The following is a 24669-nucleotide window of genomic DNA, read 5'->3' on the forward strand; positions in this document are numbered from 1 at the left end:
GTATGAAAAAGTTCAACTTCAGCATCGTATAATTGTACCCTATGGAGTTAAAAGCATCCTTCTTAGGAGGTGAGATTCTGTTTTGGAAACCTTGTTTGAATTGTGCAGCATTGAGTTTGTCATGGTGCTGTTCTTATTGATGTTATAAATAAAGTTGCTTTGAAAACTGAAAAAAAAAAAAAAAGCTCTTCGGCGTCGTGCATTTACGCGGGAGGTCAAAGGTTACTAACAAAATGGCTGAACACTCTGCGGCTGCTGTCACAATGGTATAAACAGCGGGATAGAGAGGATATATTTGGATGTTTTGATGTTTTGTTTACGTGGACCTGTTCTTTTGTATACAATACCGACTGCAAGTCACGGCCGACTTATATTTATGGATACGTCCACTGTGGGTGCAATAGAACCACTACAGCAGTCTCCGGCGGCTACAAATCGAAGATAAGCTCTCATGACAGAGAGGATACTACTGTACTGGTTGCTGCTTTTGACTCCGACCCTCGTTATTACTGTTACATATAACGTCTGTGTTAGTGTCGCTGAATTATTTTTTTGTTTTAACTTTTTGCTGCCTGGGAAAAAAATGCGTGAGCTTGCTGTATCGTCAGCTAGCAAAGTAGCCCAACACGGCTGTTGAGAGGGAAACATCACGGAGAAGTGCTATGGCACGTTGAAACTTCAGTCAACACACAACCGCAAGACACGAGGATGAACAGGAAGAAGGATAAAGGATTCGAGAGTCCGCGCCCCTTTAAATTATAAGTATTTTTTATTTTTGTATAATCGTGTCCTTGTTAGCGTGAAATGAATGACATGGTCTACTGTAGTGTTCGTTGACGTTAGTAAAGCAAAGTTAACGTTATCTTAAAATGAGCAAGACGTAACTTACTTAGAGTACAGACAGTAACGCTACTTCCAGTACAAAAACACTTTGAAAAATGTCCCTACTTTTTGAATGAGCGGGAGTGTCTAGTAAAGTTCTTAAGATTTACATCGCATATTGACATTGTTGTTCTGTCGTTGCGTTTACGACCCACCAGGTGGTGTGCATCAACAACATCAACTTCCAGAGGAAGTCTGTCATTGTGAGTACAGCAGTTACAGTAAAAAGAATCCAAAACGACTCTTCAGTCCATTTGTTCCATATATATGTTTGTGTATTCATATATATATATATATATGATATACAGTGCTTAACAAATTTATTAGACCACCACCCAGTGTAAGGTGTTGCTGCCCTAAATGAACAGTATTGCTGATGACCAAAATATTTGATGTCTCTGTAATGGTTAATCCACCAGTATGTGCAAGCCAAGCTCTTTAATCAAAATGATATCTTTAATGCTAAAATGTAATTATTGTTGTTATCCATGAATTCTCAAATTTACTGTTTTACAAAAAAGCAGAAAAAAAATAGTAAAGCACATTATTATTATATTTTGATTGAGATGCCAAATTACAGTTATTTACTTGCATTCCTGAACAGAACATTTTGTTTTGTGGTTGCAAGAATACAAGCTGTTATCAGGGCCAAAGGAGGTCATACAGAATATTAAGATTTTTGGTTAATATATGTGGATAAGGACTATTTAGTTGTTCCAGTTTGTTATTTGCCTAATAAATAACAATACAATTTTTTGACAGATTTCTAAAATATTTGTGTTTTCTCATATTTATAACAGGTGGTCTAATAAATTTGTTAAGCACTGTATATGTGTGTGTATACATACAAATATGTATATATATATATACACACACACACACACACACACAGTCTTCCTGGGGTCCACACAAGTATCCATTTACTGCGCACACCATTGTAATATAGTTGACATTAAGAGATCAGTGATTGACAATAGTGTTCAATCTTCTTCTGTCCAACTATTTTCACATTACACCCATTCAATCAAGGAGATTACTTACTGTATTAAAAAAACGTATTACATACTTATTACATGAATAGTCTGCTGATTCAGTGTGTCAGACTCCAGGCTGTCACTGTGTTCATAGCTCTGCAGAATTACGTGTGATGGAAATCACCAGGACGTGGAGAGACTTTGCCACTGCACTGACACTTGTGTTTGGAACATTTTTGGGTGAACAAACCCTTTTTATGCGGCTCGTCTTGGGGTTCTGATCCAGACATTTTCACCACCGTCTTTGTCTCTTTTGCCTCCGTAGGGCTATGTTGAGCTGACCATTTTCCCCACAGTGGTCAACCTGAACAGGATCAAGCTCAACAGTAAACAGTGCCGCATCTACAGGGTCCGAGTCAATGAACTCGAGGCCCCATTCATTTACAATGACCCCACACTAGAGGTGTGCCACCATGAGTCCAAGCAGTGAGTATATCTGTGCACTGTCCTCATCTTGGATGCGCATTTTTGTGTAATCTGGAGTTATGAAATCACATCTTGTAATTTGTGCCACAGGCTTCCAATTGTCCACAAACAAAATCATATTGTGTTGCATTAGACCTGCCAAATCAACACTGTGTACTTGCTAGTAAACATTAGCTAGTTGTATAGTTGCGTGAAAGGCTGAATATATCATACGTTTTTTTGCCAATTTAAAGCAGCAAAAAAAGTGCCTTCATATTTCTGCCTCATGAGATCCAAGGCATCAAACCCAAATCAAGCCAACTAGCCAAAATATTGGTTGAAAAACTGTTAATAGTGTCTTCTTGTTATTCAGGTTTTTTTACCATCCAAATCTCACAACAGCTAAACATTAGGATTGGGCAATATGATGTTATATGCTGCAAGCTGTCAGAGATTAATCCGTATTGTTTCTACCAAGGTTTCACTCAAGTTTTTCTAAGGGAAATTGACCTCTTTATGACAGTATTGGATTTACAGGATGTTTTGCATACATGTGATGAATTATCTTGATTTTCCGAGTATATAATTGACTGGATTAGCAAAAAACGGACATGCCATCTGTAAACGCTTTCCAGAAAAGTTCAATCAAATCGCAGTTCTGTCAAAAGATGTACTATCTATTGACATTTCTGACTCTTACTCACTGATATCTGCTAAGATCTCATGCTCACCAGATTAGCTTTGAGAAAATTTTAAATGCATTTGGTTGTGATGGTGAGGCGGAGCTTAAGAAACTCATATCTAGTATTTAGTAAGTAAAGAAAGTATTAGAAAAAAATCATTTTCATTTATCACCTCATTTTAGACTCTATTTAGGGAATATTATTATCAGTGGGATCATTTTGTGTAAATGTTTTGTGTGTGTGTGCATGCAGGAGGAACCTCAACTATTTCTCCAGTGCCTACACAGCAGCAGTGAGTGCTGTGGACCCTGATGCAGGACACGGGGAGCTGGTCATCAAAGTTCCCTCTGAACTCTGGAAACAAGGAGATGGTGAGACAGCGGCAAAAAAAGGCCACTGAAAATTAGAAAGGCACATAGGATCATTCAATCATTTACTGTGTATATTGAGGATTTAGTGTATTTTTAGCCAATCCAAGACTAACATAATCTACTGTCCAAAAAATTCCAAATAGCCTAGTAGCTTGAATCGATATGGTCACATGAGGTGGATTACGCAATTATAAGAATAAGTGAAAAGTTTTCCACTCTTGGATCGTTGACAGAAATGGAGCTGCAAGTCATGGCCAATGCGCCAATGTTTCTGTGTTTTGTGCCTCCAGATTTGAAAGTCTTAAAGGTGTACATTGAATTCTCCCTGGACCAGCCAAAAGGAGGTCTCCACTTTGTCGTTCCTGATGTGGAAGGCAGCATGGCGGAGAGAGGAGCTCATGTGTTCTCCTTCGGATACCAGAACTCCACCAGGTCTAGAAACAATGACTAATCCTGATTCACACGAGTTTACACCAGTCAGAAAAACAGAACATTCCTCGAGTCCACAGTGTCAATTAGGATGCATAAAACTGAAAATTAAACCATGTTGTGTATTGTCCATTTCTTGTGACATTGTACATATTAGCTGTATGTCACAGAGTGGAGTTGCAGCAAACATATCCCACTCCCACCAATTCAGCTGCTATTTGCCCAAATGAAACTATGTTGTTAAATATGGCCCAATTTCTGCCGACAGGCAGAGACAGAGTAAAAACAAGCAACTGTTTTCTGTCCAGATGAATCTGCCTGTCGTGTATCTTTGGTTTCCTTTTGATTTATATAATAAAAATACAGACAAGTCTGGCATTTCAAACTGCATGTGCTGTTCACATTTTACTGACACTCATGATGTATTTTACAGAGTTGGAGTTGTTCAAATGTTTTGAGCTGCTCTCTCTAGCTGTATAGTTTTAGCCTTTTGAGGTTAGGTCTAGTGCTACTGCTCTAAAAAGGTTACATGAATATGAACATATAATATATACGTTGATAGATAGGCTCTAACAATGAATATATATAGTTCATTAGTTAGTCATTAATCATTTAGGCGGACTACTGCCAAAACCGGGTGGGTGTTAAAGGGTAAATGCGTCATGGAAATGCACAAAATGTCATTCTTTAAAGTCCCAGATTTAAAAAAACAAAAAAAACAAATCTTTGTCTTAATTACTTTGTAATAAAGCCTCCTACTTGCCGTCTGTTGTCATGTAACAACTCATTTTCTTCCCCTGAGCCCACAATAGCGGTTGTCATTGCATTTGTGTACCTGTGCTCAAAGCTCATCAGATTGTCTCCTCCCTCAGATTCTGGTTCCCCTGCGTAGACTCCTACTCTGAGCTCTGTACATGGAAGCTGGAGTTCACCGTGGACGCTTCCATGGTGGCGGTGTCCTGCGGCGATCTGGTGGAGACCATCTACACCCATGATATGAGGAAGAAGACTTTCCACTATGTCCTCCCCATCCCCACTGCGGCCCCCAACATCTCCCTGGCTGTGGGGCCCTTTGAAATCCTTGTCGATCCCTACATGCATGAGGTGGGTTTAAATGATGATGTTTCTGCATGTAGTCTGGGATGCTGGAAAAGGAACCCTGTATCACTGTTTTTGATGTCTATATGAATCATTTTTTGACCATCAACAATGTATAATGGTGTGATTCCTTTTTCTGAAGCGTACTGGAAATCAAATAGTGAGCAGTGAGTTACAGTTACAGTGAAACAGAAGTTAGTGTTTTTGTCTTTTGTAATGTGACATATTTCCGAGTGAAACAGAATACGTGGAAGAGGGATTTAAAATCTTGAAATTTAATTGGGTTGTGAAGGACAGTGGGCGGGGCTTAGCCAATAGGTATGATAGAGAGCTGTAGAGAGATAAAGCGCTGAAAATCTGTTGACCTCCACATACACCTCCCTCACCTGCCTTGTTAGATCGGGAGGAGGAGCATTTTTTTATGGGGCAATTTGCACCTTTTTTTTGTCAGACAGTAATACCAATTCTGAATATAATCGTCTGTTGCAACCCAAAAGTGTGACTGACTGCACCGGCAGCCAAAATCACAAATACAAAGCATGAGTTTATGGGTCAGTCTTCAGCCTTCTACAGTCAATGCAGAAGTCATTTGTCCGTCCTTGTATTTCCTACTAATGACCACTAGATGTCCCTAAACACAAGGTGGCAGTATTGTTCAGGTGTTCAAGCTTCCTTCACTAAGAAGCGCCCCTCAAAATAATAAAAACAGCCCTAATAACTCTAAATAGTAATAGTCAGATAACCTTACCAACTCTAGCAAACCACTTTATTTTATGAATTCAGTGTGGTAAGAGGTGGTGTAAGGACACCCTGCCTACCTAATGTGCAAGTAATGATAGTAAATGCAGTAAAGAAATACAAAGGGACATCTTTGGTATTCTGTTATTGTAACTGTCATTGAATTAGACAGGACAGAACAGACATTGGAAGTCTAAATTTAAACAGTTGAATATCCTTGGGCTTGAACTTTAAGCCTTTTTCTGTGGACATTCTTCACTTTTTTTTATTTTCTGATTTTTTTGGATTATGCCGAAATTAATAACTATAACATTGTGCTTTGTCCTGTCCCCTCTCAGGTGACCCATTTCTGCCTGCCACAGCTCCTGCCGCTCCTTAAACACTCCATGTCTTACCTGCATGAGATTTTTGAGTTCTATGAGGAGATCCTGACATGCCGCTACCCTTATTCCTGTTTCAAGACTGTGTTTGTGGACGAGGCCTACGTACAAGTGTCCACCTATGCCTCCATGAGCATCTTCAGGTAAGCATGAGATGGGAGTGTGTGCCTGACTCTGTCTGTTCAGGTAAGGATAGGATTGGTTAACTTGTGTCCACACATACACACATGTTTTTGTGTGTGCAAGACATTCCCAGCTATAGAGAACTTAATTTACCCTAACTTGTCATTGTTGCAGATTGTAGTCATACTGTATTTATTCACTGTATTCATCTCATTCTGTCTCAACTTCAGTTGTCGGCTCTGTTTTTCAGCACCAACCTGCTCCACAGCGCCATGATCATAGACCAGACCCCGCTGACACGCCGCTGTCTGGCCCAGGCCTTGGCTCAGCAGTTCTTTGGCTGTTTCATCTCCAGGATGTCATGGTGAGCCCCAACACAGCAAGGCTGTCAAGCCTGAGACAGGAAGTCAAAGCCACATCAGCTCATTGAGCTCATTTGAAGGCTCATTTCTCATTGGCTGATCATAGTGTCAATCAAGAGAGTCACTGTGTAGGATTTGTATGTAATGGAAAAGTACTGTCATTGTTGTTTGGAGCCGTACTCACATGACACACAAACCACATTCGATAGAGCCCAGCAGTTCTCTCTGTTGCATTCTGGTCTTTTTGAGAAGTGTGGTAACATTTAGCCCTCAGACCTTTCCATCGAAGGCCAGTGATGAGAGATCAATACTAGTCGGAGTCAGAAGTCGGGCCAACACTGGCCTGTATTCACCAACATGATAGATTGCTGTGTCACTGCTTGGCGACATGGCCAGTGTGGTTGGTGTGTGTGTTGTGTGTGTGTGTGTGTGTGTGTGTGTGTGTGTGTGTGTTGTGTGTGTGTGTGTGTGTGCGGATGACTGAGGGAATAATCCAGGGTTGCTTGCTTGTGTTAAGAGGCCCATCAGTAGGACTTTAACTCTCTCCAGTGCTGCTAGTCGTATGGAGAGAAGTGCTCGCGTGTCCTTCCTTTACCTCCTCTCATTCTCCTCTCCTCCCTGACCTTTTAAACACACATCAGATGTGGGGCCTTGGTTTGCTGATGTTTTCAAGCTGGCTCTCGTTGTGTAAGAAGAGACCTCAGGAAAGTCAGATCTCTTTGATTTTAGCAAAGCACGGGTCTGGTCTGTTAGCAATTAATCAGAGTAAGGGTTAACTGGGGCCTATAATTGAAAGCAGGCCCTGCTCAGTAGCTCGTCACACACATGAAAGAGGAGGCAGAAGAGGAAGAGAAACTGCTCTTTTCCAAATCTATCAAACTGTATTGACATGAGCTTTAGAAAAGACATTTAATTACTGTTTTATCTCTGCCTCGTGTGTCTGTCTAATAGAAGGTGAACCAGGTTTTCCACTTAATGTTTGTCTGCCGACATGAAGGTAGACTTGACTTACAGTGTCTGAAGGTTTTGTTTGCTGTGTTGTTTTTTAAGGCATTTTGCAAGCTTGAACTTGGGGCTACTGTTCGGGAAAGGTTTCTTATGATATGATCCATAGAGTATTAAGGCAAAGAGTGGACCAGATCTTTTAGGAAAACTACTTCATATGCCAAACTGGATTCAGTTCAGCATCAAGGGGTGAAACCACCAAGGACTTCATCATCAAACTCTCAGTTTGGAGGTGTTCACTCTCGTAACTGCATACTGCCTTTTAACGTCACACTAACGGCGAAAGGAGGAACAATGATCAGTATGATTTAGTCTGGCCCGATTGTTAAATGGCTACACACCTCACATGCTAACAACACGCTCTGGAAAGTGTGAATGATCGCAGGTCTGAAGTTAATTACGCAGAAGTTCGTTTGCTCCTTTGTGAAAAGGTTGGTACATATACCATAAACCATGAAGGGGAATTAACTCACCCCTGTTGAATATATTCATGTTTTGTTATGATTTGTATTTTGTAAGCTTCTGCGGCAGTGACATGAAATGTTGTTACTTCCGAAAGGGTTGATGAGTGGGTGTTGAAGGGAATCTCAGGCTACATCTACGGCCTCTACCTAAAGAAGACGTTTGGCGTCAATGAGTACCGGCACTGGATCAAAGAGGTAGGAGTTCTTGGTTAGCGGAGGTGGTAATAGCAGCCCCTCTCCTGCAGTGCTGTCACCATTAGCTGCTACTTTCTCAACAAAACTGAATCTGTCCTAATGCGTCTCATGTCGTCAATGTAGTTACTGGATGTTGGTTTTAGTCATTCAGTGTTTTACCTTTGCTGTGGGACGTTGCACCACTGCTCGTTTTGCTTGAACCATAGTAATAATAATTTCCTAAAGCAGGAAAACCTGTGCGCTTCAGAAAATTCCCTTTTGCAAGTTCTTCTCAGGAAGATTTCCCTTTTTAATTATTGGTGGCAATATGTTTTCTTACAAATGTTAAGAACCCTGAAGTGGAAGAGCTGGAATTAGTCAGTTAATCCATTAGTTGACTGACAGAAAATTAATTGGTAACTATTTTGATGATCAGTGAATCTTTTAGTCACTTTTGCTGCTTTTCTTTGTTCTGTCTGATTGTAAACTGAATATTTTTTTCTTTTGGTTGAATAAAACTAGCAATTTAAATACATCATCTTGGGAATTCATAGCGGTCACTATTTTCTGGCATTTAATAGACAAAATAATTGACAGATTGATCAATAATGAAAATGATTGTTAGTTGCAGCCCTATTTTTCATAGACTGAACGATTAATTGATGGAAAAATTGTCTTAGAAATGATAAGATGTTTTTCCTGAGCTTTTATAAATGTTAAAAATGTTACGTCTGTTGTTTCCAGGAGTTGGACAAGATTGTGGAATATGAACTAAAGATGGGAGGGGTTCTGTTGCACCCTACCTTCAGTGGAGGCAAAGAGAAGGACAAGTAATGCATTCGATTTCAATTTGAATCCATCAGTTACAGTAGTAGTTTCATTTTCTGCATCATAACTGCACGACACACTGACCGAACGCTTGTTTCTCTTCAGTCCGACGCCCCACCTCCACTTCTCCATCAAGCACCCCCACACACTGTCCTGGGAGTACTACAAGATGTTCCAGTGCAAGGCCCACCTGGTGATGAGGCTGATAGAAAACAGGATCAGCATGGAGTTCATGCTGCAGGTTAACCAGCACTGTCTCGTCTTCTGCTTCCTCTTTTAATTGTCAGCGTTGGTTGGAGTTCATCACAGGAACTGGTTTCGTCTGAATTTGAGTTGTTTGTTTTCTGCTGTCCTCTGTGCTCTGTAGGTTTTCAACAAGCTCCTGAGCCTGGCCAGTACGGCCTCATCCCAGAAGTACCAGAGTCAAATGTGGAGTCAGATGCTTCTGTCTACTCACGCCTTCCTCAAATCCATCTCCAATGTCTCTGGCAAAGACATAGGCCCCCTCATCAAACAATGGGTGTATCCTTTTGTCTACTGTTTGTGGCATTAATGAAGTGATTGCACTGCATGACCTTACAGAGTTGGCAGCAATAGAGGTTAAATACATACGCATGTCAGACGTTAAGTCGTCATTCAAAATAAAGCTCTTGGCAGGGTTTTCTGCTGCCTCGCAGCTCTATTCCTCTGAGTTGGGAGCCGCTTCAGAAATGGAAACACGTGTATGAAATAAAACTAAAAGTAGACAGCCCAAGAAAACCTCATTTGTAAATCTGAAAGGAGAATTTTCACCAGTTCATCATTTGCTCTTGAATTGAATACAAACGTGCTACAGCATTATAAAGCATCACTGCAATATTATTAGTAATTGGCCACCACCTTGTAGCTGAAACCTTCTCTCTCAACTGGTTATGTGTTCCCCCAACTGTTCTGCACATGTTTTCAGTCTTAACTTTATATGCTCCAGAGACCAGAGTGGCGTGGTGAAATTCTTTGGCAGTTTTGCTTTCAACAGGAAGAGGAACGTGCTAGAGCTGGAGATCCGTCAGGACTACACATCATCTGGAACTCAGAAATATGTGGTGGGCATTGAGATACAGCGTGTGGAATGAGCAGATAGAAGTCTACTTGTAGTAACTTTTTTTTGTTTTTTTTTTTTGTTTTGCACAGGTTCAAATGAGAAGTTCTAATCAAAATCAAGCTATACAGCGGGCCACAAACATAGTCTGCATGTCAAAGATTGCTTACGCTATTAGTCAGTGAATGGATTAGTTCAGTGGTCACTTTGAGTTTGATTTGTGTACTCGCCAAGGATTTTTTTTTTGCAGTGCAGAGCAACAGAAGAAAAGCTTAAATTCTTCTCCGCAATCTTCCATTGCCGTTCTTCCTGAAATGGTGCTGTGATTCTTGAACAGCGGATTTATTTTTTTTTTCTCCCCACAGCCAAAACCAAAAAGCCGTGACTTAAACCAATAAAAGAATCTAGAAATGTGTCTGTGTCTGTAAGGGGCTAGAAGTATTGTTACACTCCCTTTTTTTATTTTATTTTTTTTTAATAGTACTCTGGCTGTTAAATAATGTGTCTGTTTCCCTGCAGGGTCCCATCAAGGTGACAGTGCAGGAGCTGGATGGATCCTTCAACCATACACTGCAGATAGAGGAGAACAGCCTCAAACATGACATCCCCTGCCATTCCAAGAGCAGACGGTACGTGCTACAGCAGAACGCGTCCCCTTATTCATTCTCTCATGGTTATTATTACATTTCACTGTATTATTACTGTATATACTACAGTCTGTTATATTATTCCTATGTTAGTACGGACCGAGATATCTTATTACTCATCATTTCTATTCTATTCTAGTGTGTGCTGTTATAGCAGTTTGTATCATATCACTCTCATACGTTTACATATACATACCATATTACATTTTATTATATATATATTATATGTATGTGCATATGTGTGTCGTGGTTATGTGGTTGCTGTAATGTGATCACTATCAATAATTGTTAACGTAGCGCTGTTTGTTTCTTTTACCCAGAAACAAGAAGAAAAAGATCCCCCTGATGAATGGAGAGGAAGTCGACATGGATTTATCGGCCATGGAGTAAGACTGCTGTCTCTGTTCGACATATTATCTAGGAATTTAGTCATCGTCCTAACATTATATTAATACATCATAAGTGACATAAATAAGTAATACAATATCCTAAACTTGACTTGACTGTTCTGGCTGTTCCAGCTTTTCTTTCTCTCAATGTGTTTGTCTCCTGTTAACGTCTGCAGCGCTGACTCGCCTCTCCTCTGGATCCGGATTGACCCAGACATGTCCATCCTGAGGAAGGTGGAGTTCGAGCAGGCTGACTTCATGTGGCAGTATCAGCTGCGCTATGAGAGGGACGTAGTTGCACAGGTGGGCTAATGAATCCCGTTTCTCCACACTGGCCCCTTTTTTTTGTTTCTGACCATTTGTAAACTAACTTGTTTTCTTATACATCCCCGTTTTTTTGCGTGCATCCAGTAGGAATGGGCTTCAATTTCGGGTTATTTTCAATTATGTCAACGAATCCCTTTATCTCTTGTCAGTCTTTATTAGCCAGGAGCAATTGACAACATATATGTAGGAGCTCCTCATTTTCAGCCGACTGCCACTGAGGCTGGTTCCATTCAGTTAACATTTCATACTGTATATTCTGCTGCTCATCGCATTTACAGGTTGTAGCTACAGGTTGGGATCATTAATTAGGCTATCAACACTGAGCTGGACATCCGCATAAAACGTGGCAAATTATTTATATACTGATCACGTTTTTGTTTTATTTGTAGTAACAGTAAATACATGTAGTGGAGTAGAAGTATAAAGTAGCATAAGATTTAAAAACTCCAGTAAAGTACAAGTACTTCAAAATAGTACTGAAGTACAGTTCTTGAGTAAATGTACTTTGTGACTTACCTCTCTGTCAGGAGGAGGCCATCTCAGCATTGGAAAAGTTCCCGACTCCTGCCTCCAGACTGGCTCTGACAGACATCCTGGAGCAAGAACAGTGTTTCTACAAAGTCCGCATGCAGGCCTGCTTCTGTTTGGCCAAGGTGTGTAAGTGTGTGTGTCTGTGTCTTTGTGTTTGTATTTCAGCAACACTGGAGCATAATGGTTTTAAACAGTGATTCTGACGCAAGATCTATGAAGAGCTTTGTACTCTTGTGAACAATTTTGCACTCTAGTGAAGCCGTCTTCTGTGAGGAAGAGGAGACCAAGGTTACGCACTTTAACAGTCCAGCGAGGAGCAGAGGAGGGAGAAAAGGCAGCTCTCCATGCGCCGACAGGCGGGAGGGAGAGGCTAAAGCCTGGTGTTGTTTTGGTTCTTTACTTGCTTTCGCTGGTTTAATTCGCTCTGGGGTTAACGGACTTCAAAATGGCCATAAAGAAAAATCTTGAAAGTAAGATACAGAGTGTTAAAGTAGAGTGGAAGAGGAGGAAGGGTGGAGGAGAGAGGTGCTGTGGCTGAGCAAAGATGGAGTGAGAGGGGGAGAAGAGATGTAGGGAGTAATGTGGATGGATTAGTAGATGAAATGGGAAAGGAAAACCTCGGGTAGGTATATGAAGGCAGGTTATAGGATATAAGAAAGTTTATAGCTTCACAGAGAGACTCTGCTCTGTTAGATTCCTCTTCCTCTCCGTCTCATCTCTATTAACTTATTATTTTGCTGAATATCCACATTTTTACCAAATCTTTAGTTCAAACAATATTGTGTAAAGGGCTACAGTATGATAACAACATAGCCAGCAAGGCCACCCACCAGTTTGACCCTGGCTGTGCTTAAACTGCGATGACTGAATAATCCTATTCTGTGGCTACAGGGAATTCTCCGTTCTCCCGATTTGGTCTATTCAAACTTTAACCCCACTGGATTTCCGCCGTTGGGGTTCCACCTGAACCAATATTTTCACAACATGATAAACTGAGTGGAGGTCGAAATGGCAGCACTTCACTTTTTTCATTACTTTTCGTTGCTGTGTTTGGCAACAGAACCCCCAACAGACTCCATCGTAATGGCCTTTGGTGTATTCTACATACACAGAGAGATTGACATGCAAGCGCATACACAGAGACATACACTCTGACATGCACATAAACACAGGCACTCAAAGACTTGCACACCCACACTGACCACAAAGTGAAATATGGCTGACTTTAATCCTCAGATGGACTTGGCTGCATTATTATTGGTTGGGATGGCATTTACTTGCTTGTTATTGGCAGAAAATGTGGGAAGGAAGAAGGAACAGCCTGGGGCCGAAAATTGTGTGTGTGTGTGTGTGTGTGTGTGGGTGGGGGGGGATAAAAACTGACGAATGCAAGCACATGTTAAAAACTCTGACACACAAAAAATACAGATGTGTTCGTGAATGCGTGCACACACACACATACAAAAACATTCCGGTGTACATGCCCCCCTTTATTTACCTTACCAATTGACAGCATCCTGTGTCAGAGACGCTTAGCCCCATATTACCACATTAACATAAATTCCCCAATATCCTGTTGGAGCCCAAACACCACTGGAGCCACTGGTCTTCATACCTGTGGAAACCTCGTGTGCTGCTCGCGAACATTTTGCTTTTTACTTTGTGGCTCAGCTCTCGCCGCAAAACTTCGAACGGACAGAAAGGACATTGTTTTACAAGTTAACAGCATTCTTGGCTTGTCGTTTGTGTTGCCAACGCATTATTCCTCAACTGCCATAGCTTGTGAGAGTGTAGCTTACATTCTGCATACATTTTACATTCCACATGCTCTGCTACGTTTTCATTTTTTTCTAATATACTTTTGCGAATACGACTATGACTCCATGATCAGGACAGGGAAATGGTCAACTCACCACTCACCACAAATTTTTCAAATGCAAACATTCAACGTCAAGGAAAAAAACAGCTACGATCCCGACTGCATAGACAAGCAAGACCATCTCTGCGTCCATCTCAACATCTGTGGAAACACAGAGGAAAACGTGGCTGCTCTGTCCAGCATATCAGGAACTGTAATGTGTCACCAAAACTTGGCTAAATCCTGGAATAATGGACAGCATCATTCAGCCAGGTGACACTTTTTCCTGTATACCCATCTGACAGAACAGAGGACTCCGGCCATTCAACAAACAGCTACAGAACGGAATTACTGCCCGCATTCAGGAAGAGCAACAAACTGGGACGCATACCCCCAGTGACGCGAGAGGTCAGGAAAGCTGCAGTCTGGAACACGCTCCAGGGCCCCACCGTCGATGTCATCGATGACATCAATGATTTCACTGAGTCTGTGGTAGATTTAATTTGTAAAATATCAGAAGCAGCTGTACCCAAAAACTACAGTTAAATCGTTCCACAACCAGAAACCATGGATCACAAGAACCATCCCAGGAGGGCAATCCCTGAAGCACGTGGCAGGGTCTAAGAACTAGATTACAAGCTGTAATGGGTGCATTCCTGTCACACGCATCACCCTTTTCTGAACTTGACGTCAGGTCAACGCCATGTGAACACCAAGAAAGCAGCAAGACCGGACTGTATCAGCGGACGGGTCCTCAAACTATGTGCTGACCAACTAGGTCGGTGTTTTCGCATGGTTTCACATTTCACTGTGATTGTACCTTTTTATATGATTACATGTGACTAATAAACTTTATTGATTGACTGACTTCGAAATCGAAATCTTGAGTATTTAAACTTGCTGTTATTGTACTGCGATGACAGCTGACGGACTGTCCTCCACATGTGGCAACTGGAACAGAACTGAGCAAAAGTAACCGACTAAAGTGTAACTGCGTTCATCTCTTGTGTGTACACGTAAACCTTGCAGATAGCCAATGCCATGGTGAGCACGTGGCAGGGCCCGCCAGCTATGAAGTCCCTGTTTACCCGAATGTTCTGCTGTAAGAGCTGCCCCAACATCGTCAAGACCAACAACTTCATCAACTTCCAGAGTTACTTTCTGCAAAAGGTACATCGCAAACTGAAAACAAACTTGAACTCTCATTCGAGAGACATTTGGGATTTGTAAACTGTGTTGCAGTTACATATTCTGTCCACCAGAGAGCCATGACAAGTAAAATGTAAAATGTCCCATTCAGAACATATTTTGGGCACAATTCTTAAACAGCCAAATTTAAGGATCCCTTCATTAAAAATGGATCTGCATGTTGATGTTAAAAAACCGAATATTGATTGTTATATTGTTACTGGATTTTCAGTATTCAAATATTTGGTATCAGTCTCACAATTTTAGTATCAACTGGGCTTCAAATTGTGTGTCTCCATCTTCACAATTTCTGGTTTGTCTTTGTTTTCCACGTCAGACGATGCCTGTTGCCATGGCGTTGCTCAGAGATGTCCAGAACCTCTGTCCTAAAGATGTCCTCAACTTCATCCTTGACCTCATCAAGTACAACGACAACAGAAAAAACAAAGTAAAGACACACGTTCACACACTTATGCTCTAACATAGTAACTCTTAACAACTCAATCCATCATGACTATGGCCAACGCGAACCAAATACACAGTAAACCGTCTTTTGGCGTATTAAAAACCTTATAAGCAATTTGATTAAATATTGTTATTTTACAGATGCTCCACAAACGTTTCATTTCCTTCCTTTTCTCGTTCCCCTCCCGTCTGTCTTCAGTTTTCGGATAACTACTACCGTGCAGATCTGATCGAAGCACTGACCAACTCCCTGACCCCAGCCATCAGCATCAGCAATGAGGTGCGGACGGTGGACAACTTAAATGCAGACGTGCGTCTCATCTTGGAGGAGATCACGCGATTCCTCAACATGGAGAAACTGCTGCCGAGCTTCAGAAACACCATCACAGTCAGGTTAGGAGCAGAGCATGTGTTTGCCTGTGTATGTTTCGCAGATGTTCTTCTTCAGCATGTGTTTCTCCTGGCAGCTCTTCATCTCAGTTTAACACGACAAAATAAAAGTGTTGGCGTATTGCTATAGTATAGAACCCCATCTAGTTTCCGTCGAATCACACCATAGTCTTAATCTTACCTCCAGCCAGCAATTCTTTTAGGAAATTGACCTTAAGTGTACTTGCCATGGGTTCTACCGCAATGATTGGACAACAAAATGAAGAAATACACTTTTATGGGATACAGTACCTATTTTGTAAAACACAGAGCGACGTGAAAAAGCCTAATTAGTCTTGGTCTTAAGTTTAGCCTTTGCTTAAAATGTCCGAAAATTAAAATGAAGATTTGTCCTCCATATGACACAAATAATAAAGTGCTACAGATCCATCTGCCATTGTCAGCTTAAGGAAGTAATATTTAAAGTTTTAATAGGAACGAAGGATGGAGTCAAACTTAATGAATGTATTATTTATATACAATTTGTCCAAAGGGAAGAGCAAACTGTGTGCTGTTGTGACACAGAAAAGGCGTATTGCCTTCTATCAGTCATATTTTTGCGTTCATTTCTGGAATACAGCTGGAATATCCCTAATTTTTCATCTCCTCTTCCTCCTCTCCAGTTGTTTGAGGGCTATTCGTCAGCTTCAGAAGAACGGTCATATTCCCAGTGACGCGTCACTCTTCAAGTCCTATGCTGAGTATGGACACTTTGTAGACGTTCGCATCGCTGCATTGGAGGCTCTGGTGGACTACACTAGAGGTGGGACATTGTTGTTATTATTATTATTATTATTATTATTATTATTAGCATACTTGTGAAGCTCATTGAGCTAGCTCACAGGTCATTGGAGATCAGCATTAGTGGCTCCTTTGTGTATGTTATAGGTTCGGGGAAGCCAGTTAAGGTGGATGTATCTGTCTAATTTTAACCCAGACTTTAAGTATTGTAGTTGAAAAAAAGGTGTATTCTAATCATATGCGGCACTAATGGGGCCAAATCCCCAATTTTGATGCCAATAAGTGTAAAATTAAGACATAATATTTGAATGTTTGTTGAAAGAAACCCAGTGTTTGCTTTTTTTCCCAGCAACTCTGTTTTAATTTTGACACGTCCTCTGTATCTTGAGGACGTTTTTCACAGTGTTGTGTTCAGGTTTTGTTGTCTTTGTTCTCTCTGTGCATAACATCCTTTTTTTTCTCTTTTTTTTGTGCTGCAGTTGAAAGATGTTCAACAGAGCTGCAGTGGCTGCTCAACATGGTCCAGAATGACCCAGCTCATTATGTCAGGTGGGCTAACACCTAGCACATACACTATATTGCCAAAAGTATTCACTCACCCATCCAAATAATTGAAATCAGGTGTTCCAATCACTTCCATGGCCACAGGTGTATAAAATCATGCACCAAGGCATGCAGACTGTTTCTACAAACATTTGTGAAAGAATGGGTCGCTCTCAGGAGCTCAGTGAATTCCAGCGTGGTACTGTGATAGGATGCCACCTGTGCAACAAGTCCAGTCGTGAAATTTCCTCGCTCCTAAATATTCCACAGTCAGCTGTCAGTGGTATTATAACAAAGTGGAAGCGATTGGGAACGACAGCAACTCAGCCACGAAGTGGTAGGCCACGTAAAAAGACGGAGCGGGGTCAGCGGATGCTGAGGCGCATAGTGCGCAGAGGTCGCCAACTTTCTGCAGAGTCAATCGCTACAGACCTCCAAACTTGATGTGGCCTTCAGATTAGCTCAAGAACAGTGCGTAGAGAGCTTCATGGAATGGGTTTCCATGGCCGAGCAGCTGCATCCAAGCCATACATCACCAAGTGCAATGCAAAGCGTCGGATGCAGTGGTGTAAAGCACGCCGCCACTGGACTCTAGAGCAGTGGAGACGCGTTCTCTGGAGTGACGAATCGCGCTTCACCATCTGGCGATCTGATGGACGAGTCTGGGTTTGGCGGTTGCCAGGAGAACGGTACTTGTCTGACTGCACTGTGCCAAGTGTAAAGTTTGGTGGAGGGGGGATTATGGTGTGGGGTTGTTTTTCAGGAGCTGGGCTTGGCCCCTTAGTTCCAGTGAAAGGAACTCTGAATGCTTCAGCATACCAAGAGATTTTGGACAATTCCAATTGTGGGAACAGTTTGGGGATGGCCCCTTCCTGTTCCAGCATGACTGTGCACCAGTGCACAAAGCAAGGTCCATAAAGACATGGATGAGAGAGTTTGGTGTGGATGAACTTGACTGGCCTGCACAGAGTGCTGACCTCAACCCGATAGATCACCTTTGGGATGAATTAGAGCGGAGACTGAGAGCCAGGCCTTCTCGTCCAACATCAGTGTGTGACCTCACAAATGTGCTTCTGGAAGAATGGTCAAAAATTCCCATAAACACACTCCTAAACCTTGTGGAAAGCCTTCCCAGAAGAGTTGAAGCTGTTATAGCTGCAAAGGGTGGACCGGCGTCATATTAAACCCTATGGATTAAGAATGGGATGTCACTTAAGTTCATATGCGAGTCAAGGCAGGTGAGCCCATACTTTTGGCAATATAGTGTATTTGCCGCAAGCGCACGCATACACTCATTGAACACACATTCGTTACGCAGTCTTTCTCACTGTAGGTTCACGTTACCTTGCGAGGCAGCTGGATTCTTGCGAATCCGTTGCCGTGCTATAAAACTACTTATACCGTGATAGAAGATTTCGGCCATATCGGCCACCTCAAGTCTCAGGACTAAAGGAATTCAGCCCCATATGGACATAAACCTGTGCATTACTGTTGTCTTTTGTGTTGTGTATTTTACCATCAGAAAAACTGATCACGCATGGGTACATTTAGATGTTGTTGTACAGTAATCAGTGAGGCCCAGTCCCCAGAAACACTCTGGCGGCATCTATCGTTTTTTTTTTTCATCCTACTTCTTGTCTCAATTGTGGTCTGATAAACAGTAAGTTCATCAAATTCTGTGCCCCACATCGCTGTTTTCCAAGCTAAGTCACTGTAGCTGTCATATGCCGCCAGGGACACCGGCAAGAGGATGAGGCGGTGCGGGCTGTGCTCTGGGCTTCCCGATGGTCCCTAATACTACTTAACTATGAAAAAATGATCAACACTATAAATTGGTGGCACAAGGTGAAACAAAACAGTTTAATCACACAATACGGTATAATAAGCGACAATCTTACACTGATCGTAATTGGTGGTAATATGGTTGCGGAGACTTCTGTGCGTTGGTCACTAGATGGCAGTGTGGCTACATAGTAAACCAGGTATTAAATGTATGAATTAATAACCGACGGAAAATGAGCTGGACTGTTCATCAAGAGAACATGTGCTAAGTAGTGTTAGCTGGATTATTATAATCCAAAGAGTCATTTTATTGTCTTTATTGACAAGACACATTTATCAGGGGTGAGCAGTCCATGTATTTTGTCCCAATGACACCCTTTTAATATCAGAGAAGTCAGTTTACAGATCCGAGGTAGTCTCAAAAAAAGGTTCTGCAAGATGTCTGCGAATGTCATTGTGCTCACTACATTTCTTGTTTGCTGTCCAATCAGACATAAGATCCTGGGTATGCTCTGTAAGAATCCACCTTTCACCAAGACAACAGACTCAGCTCTGTGTAACGAAGCTCTGGTCGACCAGCTGTGGAAGCTTATGAACTCAGGTGAGACACGTGTGCACACACACACACACACACACACACACACACACACACACAGTCGGGGTGTAACGGTACACATAATTCAGGGTTCGGTAGGTACCTCGGCTTGGGGTCATGGTTCGGTACGTTTTCGCTAGAGCAGGGAAAACAAAATAAATATAGAAAACAGCATTTGTCATTTATTTTGAGAAATGTAAACATTCAAAAGTGACTCATTGGCCAGAATTCTTACTGTAACAGTTAAAGCACCCAAATACTGGCATATTGTCAATAAGGTTCATTGTAGCGGTGGTCAAGGACTTCTGTATTCTCTACGACCAAATACGGTCGCATATCTGCTACGACAAACACTCCTGTAGCGTTAGTTATTACTTTGCTAGAGTCCGAACCTGGACGCCGTGGGGAGAAGGACTCGCCTCACACGCCTGGCTAACAGGGCTAAGCTAACCTTGCTAACAGGGCTGAGCCGACTAGCATGCTACGGCTGATAGACAACGACCGATGTACTGCCAAAATGTTCCGGGTAAAACCTGCGCTCTAGAATTCCTGTTCCGCACGTGTAATACAAACTACTTTGACAGAAGGTCTGCGGCTCGAGTCCGTGGTTTCAGAATCGTTACACCCCTCGCGCACAAACAAACACACCCACACACCTATACCTGCACTCTTTATGGAAGACAAGATGTAAAATCCTTAAAACATCTTGTTGTCCATCATAAGTTTGTGAAGCCCAAGGTGACCTCCTTTCAAGGGGACATATTATGCTCCTTTCCAGCTCTATATTTTCATTTTGTGATTCCACTAGAAGAGTAGCTCTGCGTGATTCACAGATCAAAAAAGCCCTGATTTATCATATTCTGGCCCTTCATGCAGCCCCTCAGTTCACCCTGAATGAATGTGTTGGGGCTATGTTAAATTGCATTGTCCCTTACCAAATCAATTCAAATTCGGAGTTTGAAACGGATGTGCTGGGCAGAGAGTGTGTGTATATATGTGCCAGGGAAAGTTCATCATTATCATTATCTGACCGTTCCTTCCAGTCGTGAACTGAAAAGGGTTCAGGTCTACTTTTTGGTGCTGCGCCTCTACCATATACGCACATGCTTCTGCCTTCTATTGTGTCCTCGGGTTTCATTATTTCTCTCTCCTCCAGGGGGGTCCTCTGTGTCTTTCAGCTAGCTAGCCAGGCCATAACGGTTCAGTCTGCCAATCCAAATACACACTACCTCAAAACCCAAATACAAGTGTGTGTATATATATTTATATATGTGTGTGTGTGTGTTCACAGTTCCATATTCCTGAAGACCTTTGGGCTCTCATTGCAACAGTGTTATTTAATTTAGTGACTTACAAGAATGAAGGATGAACAAATAATATTGACGGTCATTATTTCCAGTGAACTTTTGTTTGTCGGTCAGTGAGTGTGGGTGGCTGCGCTGGACAGCCTGACTGCGCTGCCAGTTTAAAATACATAGTGTGGTAAGCTTAAATACTATGTTATGAAAACGTGTTGGTTGTTTTATCCCCCACCCCCACCCCGATAAACCCACAGCCGTCCCACACACTCGCACACGGGGTGATATTTCACTGGCTGAAGGTCGCAGGGTACTCTCCGCCGCTGTTAGTCGTTTATTTCAACCTTCTTCTAAAGCCGCAGTCCACCCTCCACGTTAGGCGCCTGGGCCTTTTTGGATCGTCAGCTTCAGCAACATTTGGAGCTGAATGCATTCCAAGTCTCAACGCGCTGCTACTCACATGACTCCTGTAATGATGCGTTTTGTATTTCGTACGTATTTTGTACGTCTTGTGTTTAGTTGTGCTCGCGTGGTCAGTTACAAAGTGACACAATGAGCCTTTCCTACTTTTTTTCTACCACATTTGATCTAACCAGCTTTGCCTCTTTTTTTTTTTTTTTTCTTTCTTCCACCTTGCCCATCCTTCTCTCAGGTACCTCCCACGACTGGCGGCTTCGCTGTGATGCTGTGAACCTCTACTACACGTTGTTCGGTTTGACTCGGCCCTCCTGCCTGCCCCTGCCAGAACTGGGTCTTGTGCTGAACCTGAAGGAGAAGAAAGCTGTCCTGAACCCCACCATCAAGCCCGAGCTGGGGGTCAGCGCTGTCATAGACACGCCTGCCAGTATAGGCATCCACGGTGTCGGCATGAGCTACACAGCCGTAAGTGGTGTGGGGTCATTTAAACGTCAAAGACGCACGACATCATGCGGCAGCTGCAGAGCCTGTTCGTTGCCAGAATTTTCATTCTAAATCATTTTGAATAAAATCCGTTTGTGATCTGGCAAACAACCGACACACTCTTGTTGGGACTTGCACCTGGGAATCCTCCGCCCAGTGGATGGATGTGTTCATTTCAGCAGTTGACGTGGCAGGCGCTTGCAGCGATTCCAAAACAGGGAGTGGGAATAACTGCACTATGCATTCCATGATTCTGTTAAAAAAAAAAAAGAAATGAAGGCCCTCGCTGGATTCATGTACACCCGTCACATTTTTTTTGTTTGTCAACGTCACGTATTTGTCTTTAAAATAACGTAAGCCACGCTACCACATAATCAAGTGTCTTTGTTTGTGTCCCCCCAGGTCGACGAAGAGTCTGATCCGATTTCATTAGGGGTGTGCGGGGTGGGACAGCCCCCTCAGGGCCTGAAGAGGAAGGCCGAGACCCCGCTGGGCTCCCCTCCAGAGCCAGGACAGATACTGCAGCAACAGGATGATGATGGAAGAGCAGGGCGCTACAAGATCAGGGTAACGGACTCCTCCGGCATGACGCCTCGCTGTTTTGTTTCTGCACTCCTGCTGTGCTTTGCCACTGTGCTGCCCTTACTTTTGTCTTTTGTCCTTTGTTTTGAAACTATGTATTTATTCAGGCTGTCAACTTATTGACTTCTGCTTTCCTGAAACCTGCAATGTTGTGTTACAATAACTGCTGTGACGCTCATTGGTGTTTATCTGTGGTTTGGTTCTGGTTTGCTGTAGTTCAACACAATGGAGGATGAAGACATCGATATGGAGACTGTTCATGATAGCCAGGCCTTCATTCACCATCATCTCAATCTCTTAGAGAGACCCTCTACACCAGGTAGCCACACACACACACACACACACACACTACGTTTCTTACATCATTCAGAAAAAGAAATACCCACAACATGTTAACACACACACACACTGGTCCTCTTTCTCTTTCTAGGTAAAGAGCCGCCGTCTGTCGAGCAGTCCATGCTCTCCATGCCCGCCACGCCGCTGCCGTCCTTTCCCAAAGAGGCCGCCCAGTTGTCCTCTAAGCACGGCGGCGAACACGGCCACCACCACCACCACCACCACGAGCACAAGAAGAAGAAGAAGAAGCACAAGCACAAACACAAGCACAAGCACAAGCACGACAGCAAGGACAAGGAGAAGGACAGAGAGAGGGACAACTCCCACGCCTACAGCAACAGCCCGGCCAGCGGCAGGTCCCTGCGCTCGCCGTCTTTGTCTGACTAAAACACCTGAAAGGGGGAGCTAACAGTCAGGGTCAACTGGATACATCCATCTCGCCGTAGCAGGCCTTGCGTCCCTGTGAGTAGGGAGACACAAAAATGCAAAGCAAAACACGCATTGTTGATCTAAATATATCACGACTCCAGTAGTATTTTCATACGGGACAAAAGTGCGTAAAGCAAAGGATGCACACGGCCGCGAGAAAGGAAACATGGGATTCTGCACGGAGGTTGCAGCGTCGTTGAGATTAAAACCCTCCAGAGGGAGTCCGTGTGTCCTCACACCGCACACACACGCAGGCCGCAGGAGTTTGCGGACATCTGACACTGCTTCCAAGCTGTCTGAGGCATGCAACCACATACACCTCTCTCCCCCCCCCGCAAGCAGGAAAATAGCTCAGTCCCAAACATTCAGCGAGTGGCCTCTGTGGTTTCGACTTGATTCACGAAAGAATTGATTTACCAGCCTGCAAATGACATTTTCCCGTTTGCTCAAAGATTAAAGATCAAACAAAGGAATTTCACTGCACTGTACAATTGAAACTCGTGTAATACCAGCGTGTTTTGTTTTTTTTAAACAGTTCTTGTTTTCCAACTGTCATCGTTGATTAAAGATGCTTTCTGTATTCGTGAATGTTTTAACCAGATTGAATCCAGCTCCGCGAAAGGCACCCGGGGGCCGGGTTTCACCCAGGCGCTGCTCCTCTGGTCTGAAGTAGGTGGTTCTAAACAATGAAAAGAACCATGCAGAATTCAATATTCCCCATTTAGTGAGTGTAAGGGTTTCAAATGTGTGTATCATATCTGTCCATCTCTATCTTATATTAATCAGCCTCCTACATTCACCCCGTCTTGCTTAAATAGGACAAAGCCTTCACACTCCTGTAGAGTTTCTTGGTGCTTGTCCGCATTCATTTCCATTTAGTGCCTTTTGAATTCTCCTGGGACCTCGTTTCCCTTGTTGGGGCAGCCAGCCAGCCAGCCGTCATGACCTCACTGACTTCTCTTGACATTAAAGGCAAATACGCTTGCAGACGGCTTTCTGACATATTTTCATTTTTTTTTTTTTTTGCGACAACATGTTTCAGGGCCTGAAGAGGCCTGAAATCATCCTTAAACTGTATGCATGTATGTCATTTTTGTTTTAAAAAAAGTTGACTCCGTTGTCGTCCTCCAGCGTTCCTTCAGAAAACACATTTCTTTATTTTTTAACACAAGTTTATCAGTCCTCGCGGAAAGATTAGTTGGTCTCCAATCCATCTAAACCTAGACAGTCTTGGAATTGTGGGAAGGAAACCGGAGGACCCGGAGAAACCCCCTGATGAACACGGAGAGGGCATACAGACGTATCTGCTGAAAGGCCCCCGCTGGCTGGTGGACCGGATTTGGCCCCCCTTGTGTCACCCCTAACCCCTCTCCACAGGTGAAAACGCTCTTGAATGAGCTCCACCTTGAGAGATCTCTTGCACTTTGTCTCGACGTCGTTATCCTCCTCCTCCTCCAAACGCCAATAAGAATCCGGTCCTCTCCACCTACCGCCCTTCTCTCGTCAGTTCTCTTCAAACTGTCCTCCCCTCCGGTGGTCCCTCGGTGTCGGAGTCGGAGTCAGCATCACTCA

At 42.9% G+C, this 24669-nt stretch overlaps 1 protein-coding gene across 1 annotated transcript; it reads left to right on the plus strand.

Annotated features, from left to right (window-relative positions):
• The first annotated feature begins 708 nt into the window (after window positions 1-708).
• Window positions 709-23685, plus strand: taf2 (TAF2 RNA polymerase II, TATA box binding protein (TBP)-associated factor). Its single transcript, XM_070911626.1, has 27 exons — window positions 709-758; window positions 1031-1085; window positions 2182-2342; window positions 3257-3375; window positions 3666-3807; window positions 4677-4908; window positions 5979-6163; window positions 6394-6507; window positions 8070-8169; window positions 8893-8978; window positions 9082-9217; window positions 9344-9498; window positions 9944-10058; window positions 10574-10683; window positions 11022-11087; window positions 11267-11393; window positions 11945-12070; window positions 14836-14976; window positions 15332-15442; window positions 15659-15852; window positions 16512-16651; window positions 17109-17178; window positions 19446-19555; window positions 21500-21708; window positions 22150-22314; window positions 22546-22648; window positions 22760-23685. Exons 1-27 carry the CDS (start codon window positions 709-711, stop codon window positions 23053-23055), a joined length of 3618 nt encoding a protein of 1205 aa, XP_070767727.1. The 3' UTR covers window positions 23056-23685.
• The last annotated feature ends 984 nt before the right edge of the window (window positions 23686-24669 follow it).

This window comes from Enoplosus armatus, chromosome 9 (genome assembly GCF_043641665.1).
Source record: "Enoplosus armatus isolate fEnoArm2 chromosome 9, fEnoArm2.hap1, whole genome shotgun sequence".
Classification (NCBI taxonomy): domain Eukaryota; kingdom Metazoa; phylum Chordata; class Actinopteri; order Centrarchiformes; family Enoplosidae; genus Enoplosus; species Enoplosus armatus.

What these genes read in the sequence shown, in the direction of transcription:
- taf2 (XM_070911626.1), top strand. Translation starts at nt 709, where the DNA reads ATGAACAGGAAGAAGGATAAAGGATTCGAGAGTCCGCGCCCCTTTAAA. An exon ending in GCATGGAGTTCATGCTGCAG is followed by an intron (nt 9,218 to 9,343) that starts GTTAACCAGCAC and finishes TGTGCTCTGTAG; the next exon opens with GTTTTCAACAAGCTCCTGAG. An exon ending in AGAGGGACGTAGTTGCACAG is followed by an intron (nt 11,394 to 11,944) that starts GTGGGCTAATGA and finishes CCTCTCTGTCAG; the next exon opens with GAGGAGGCCATCTCAGCATT.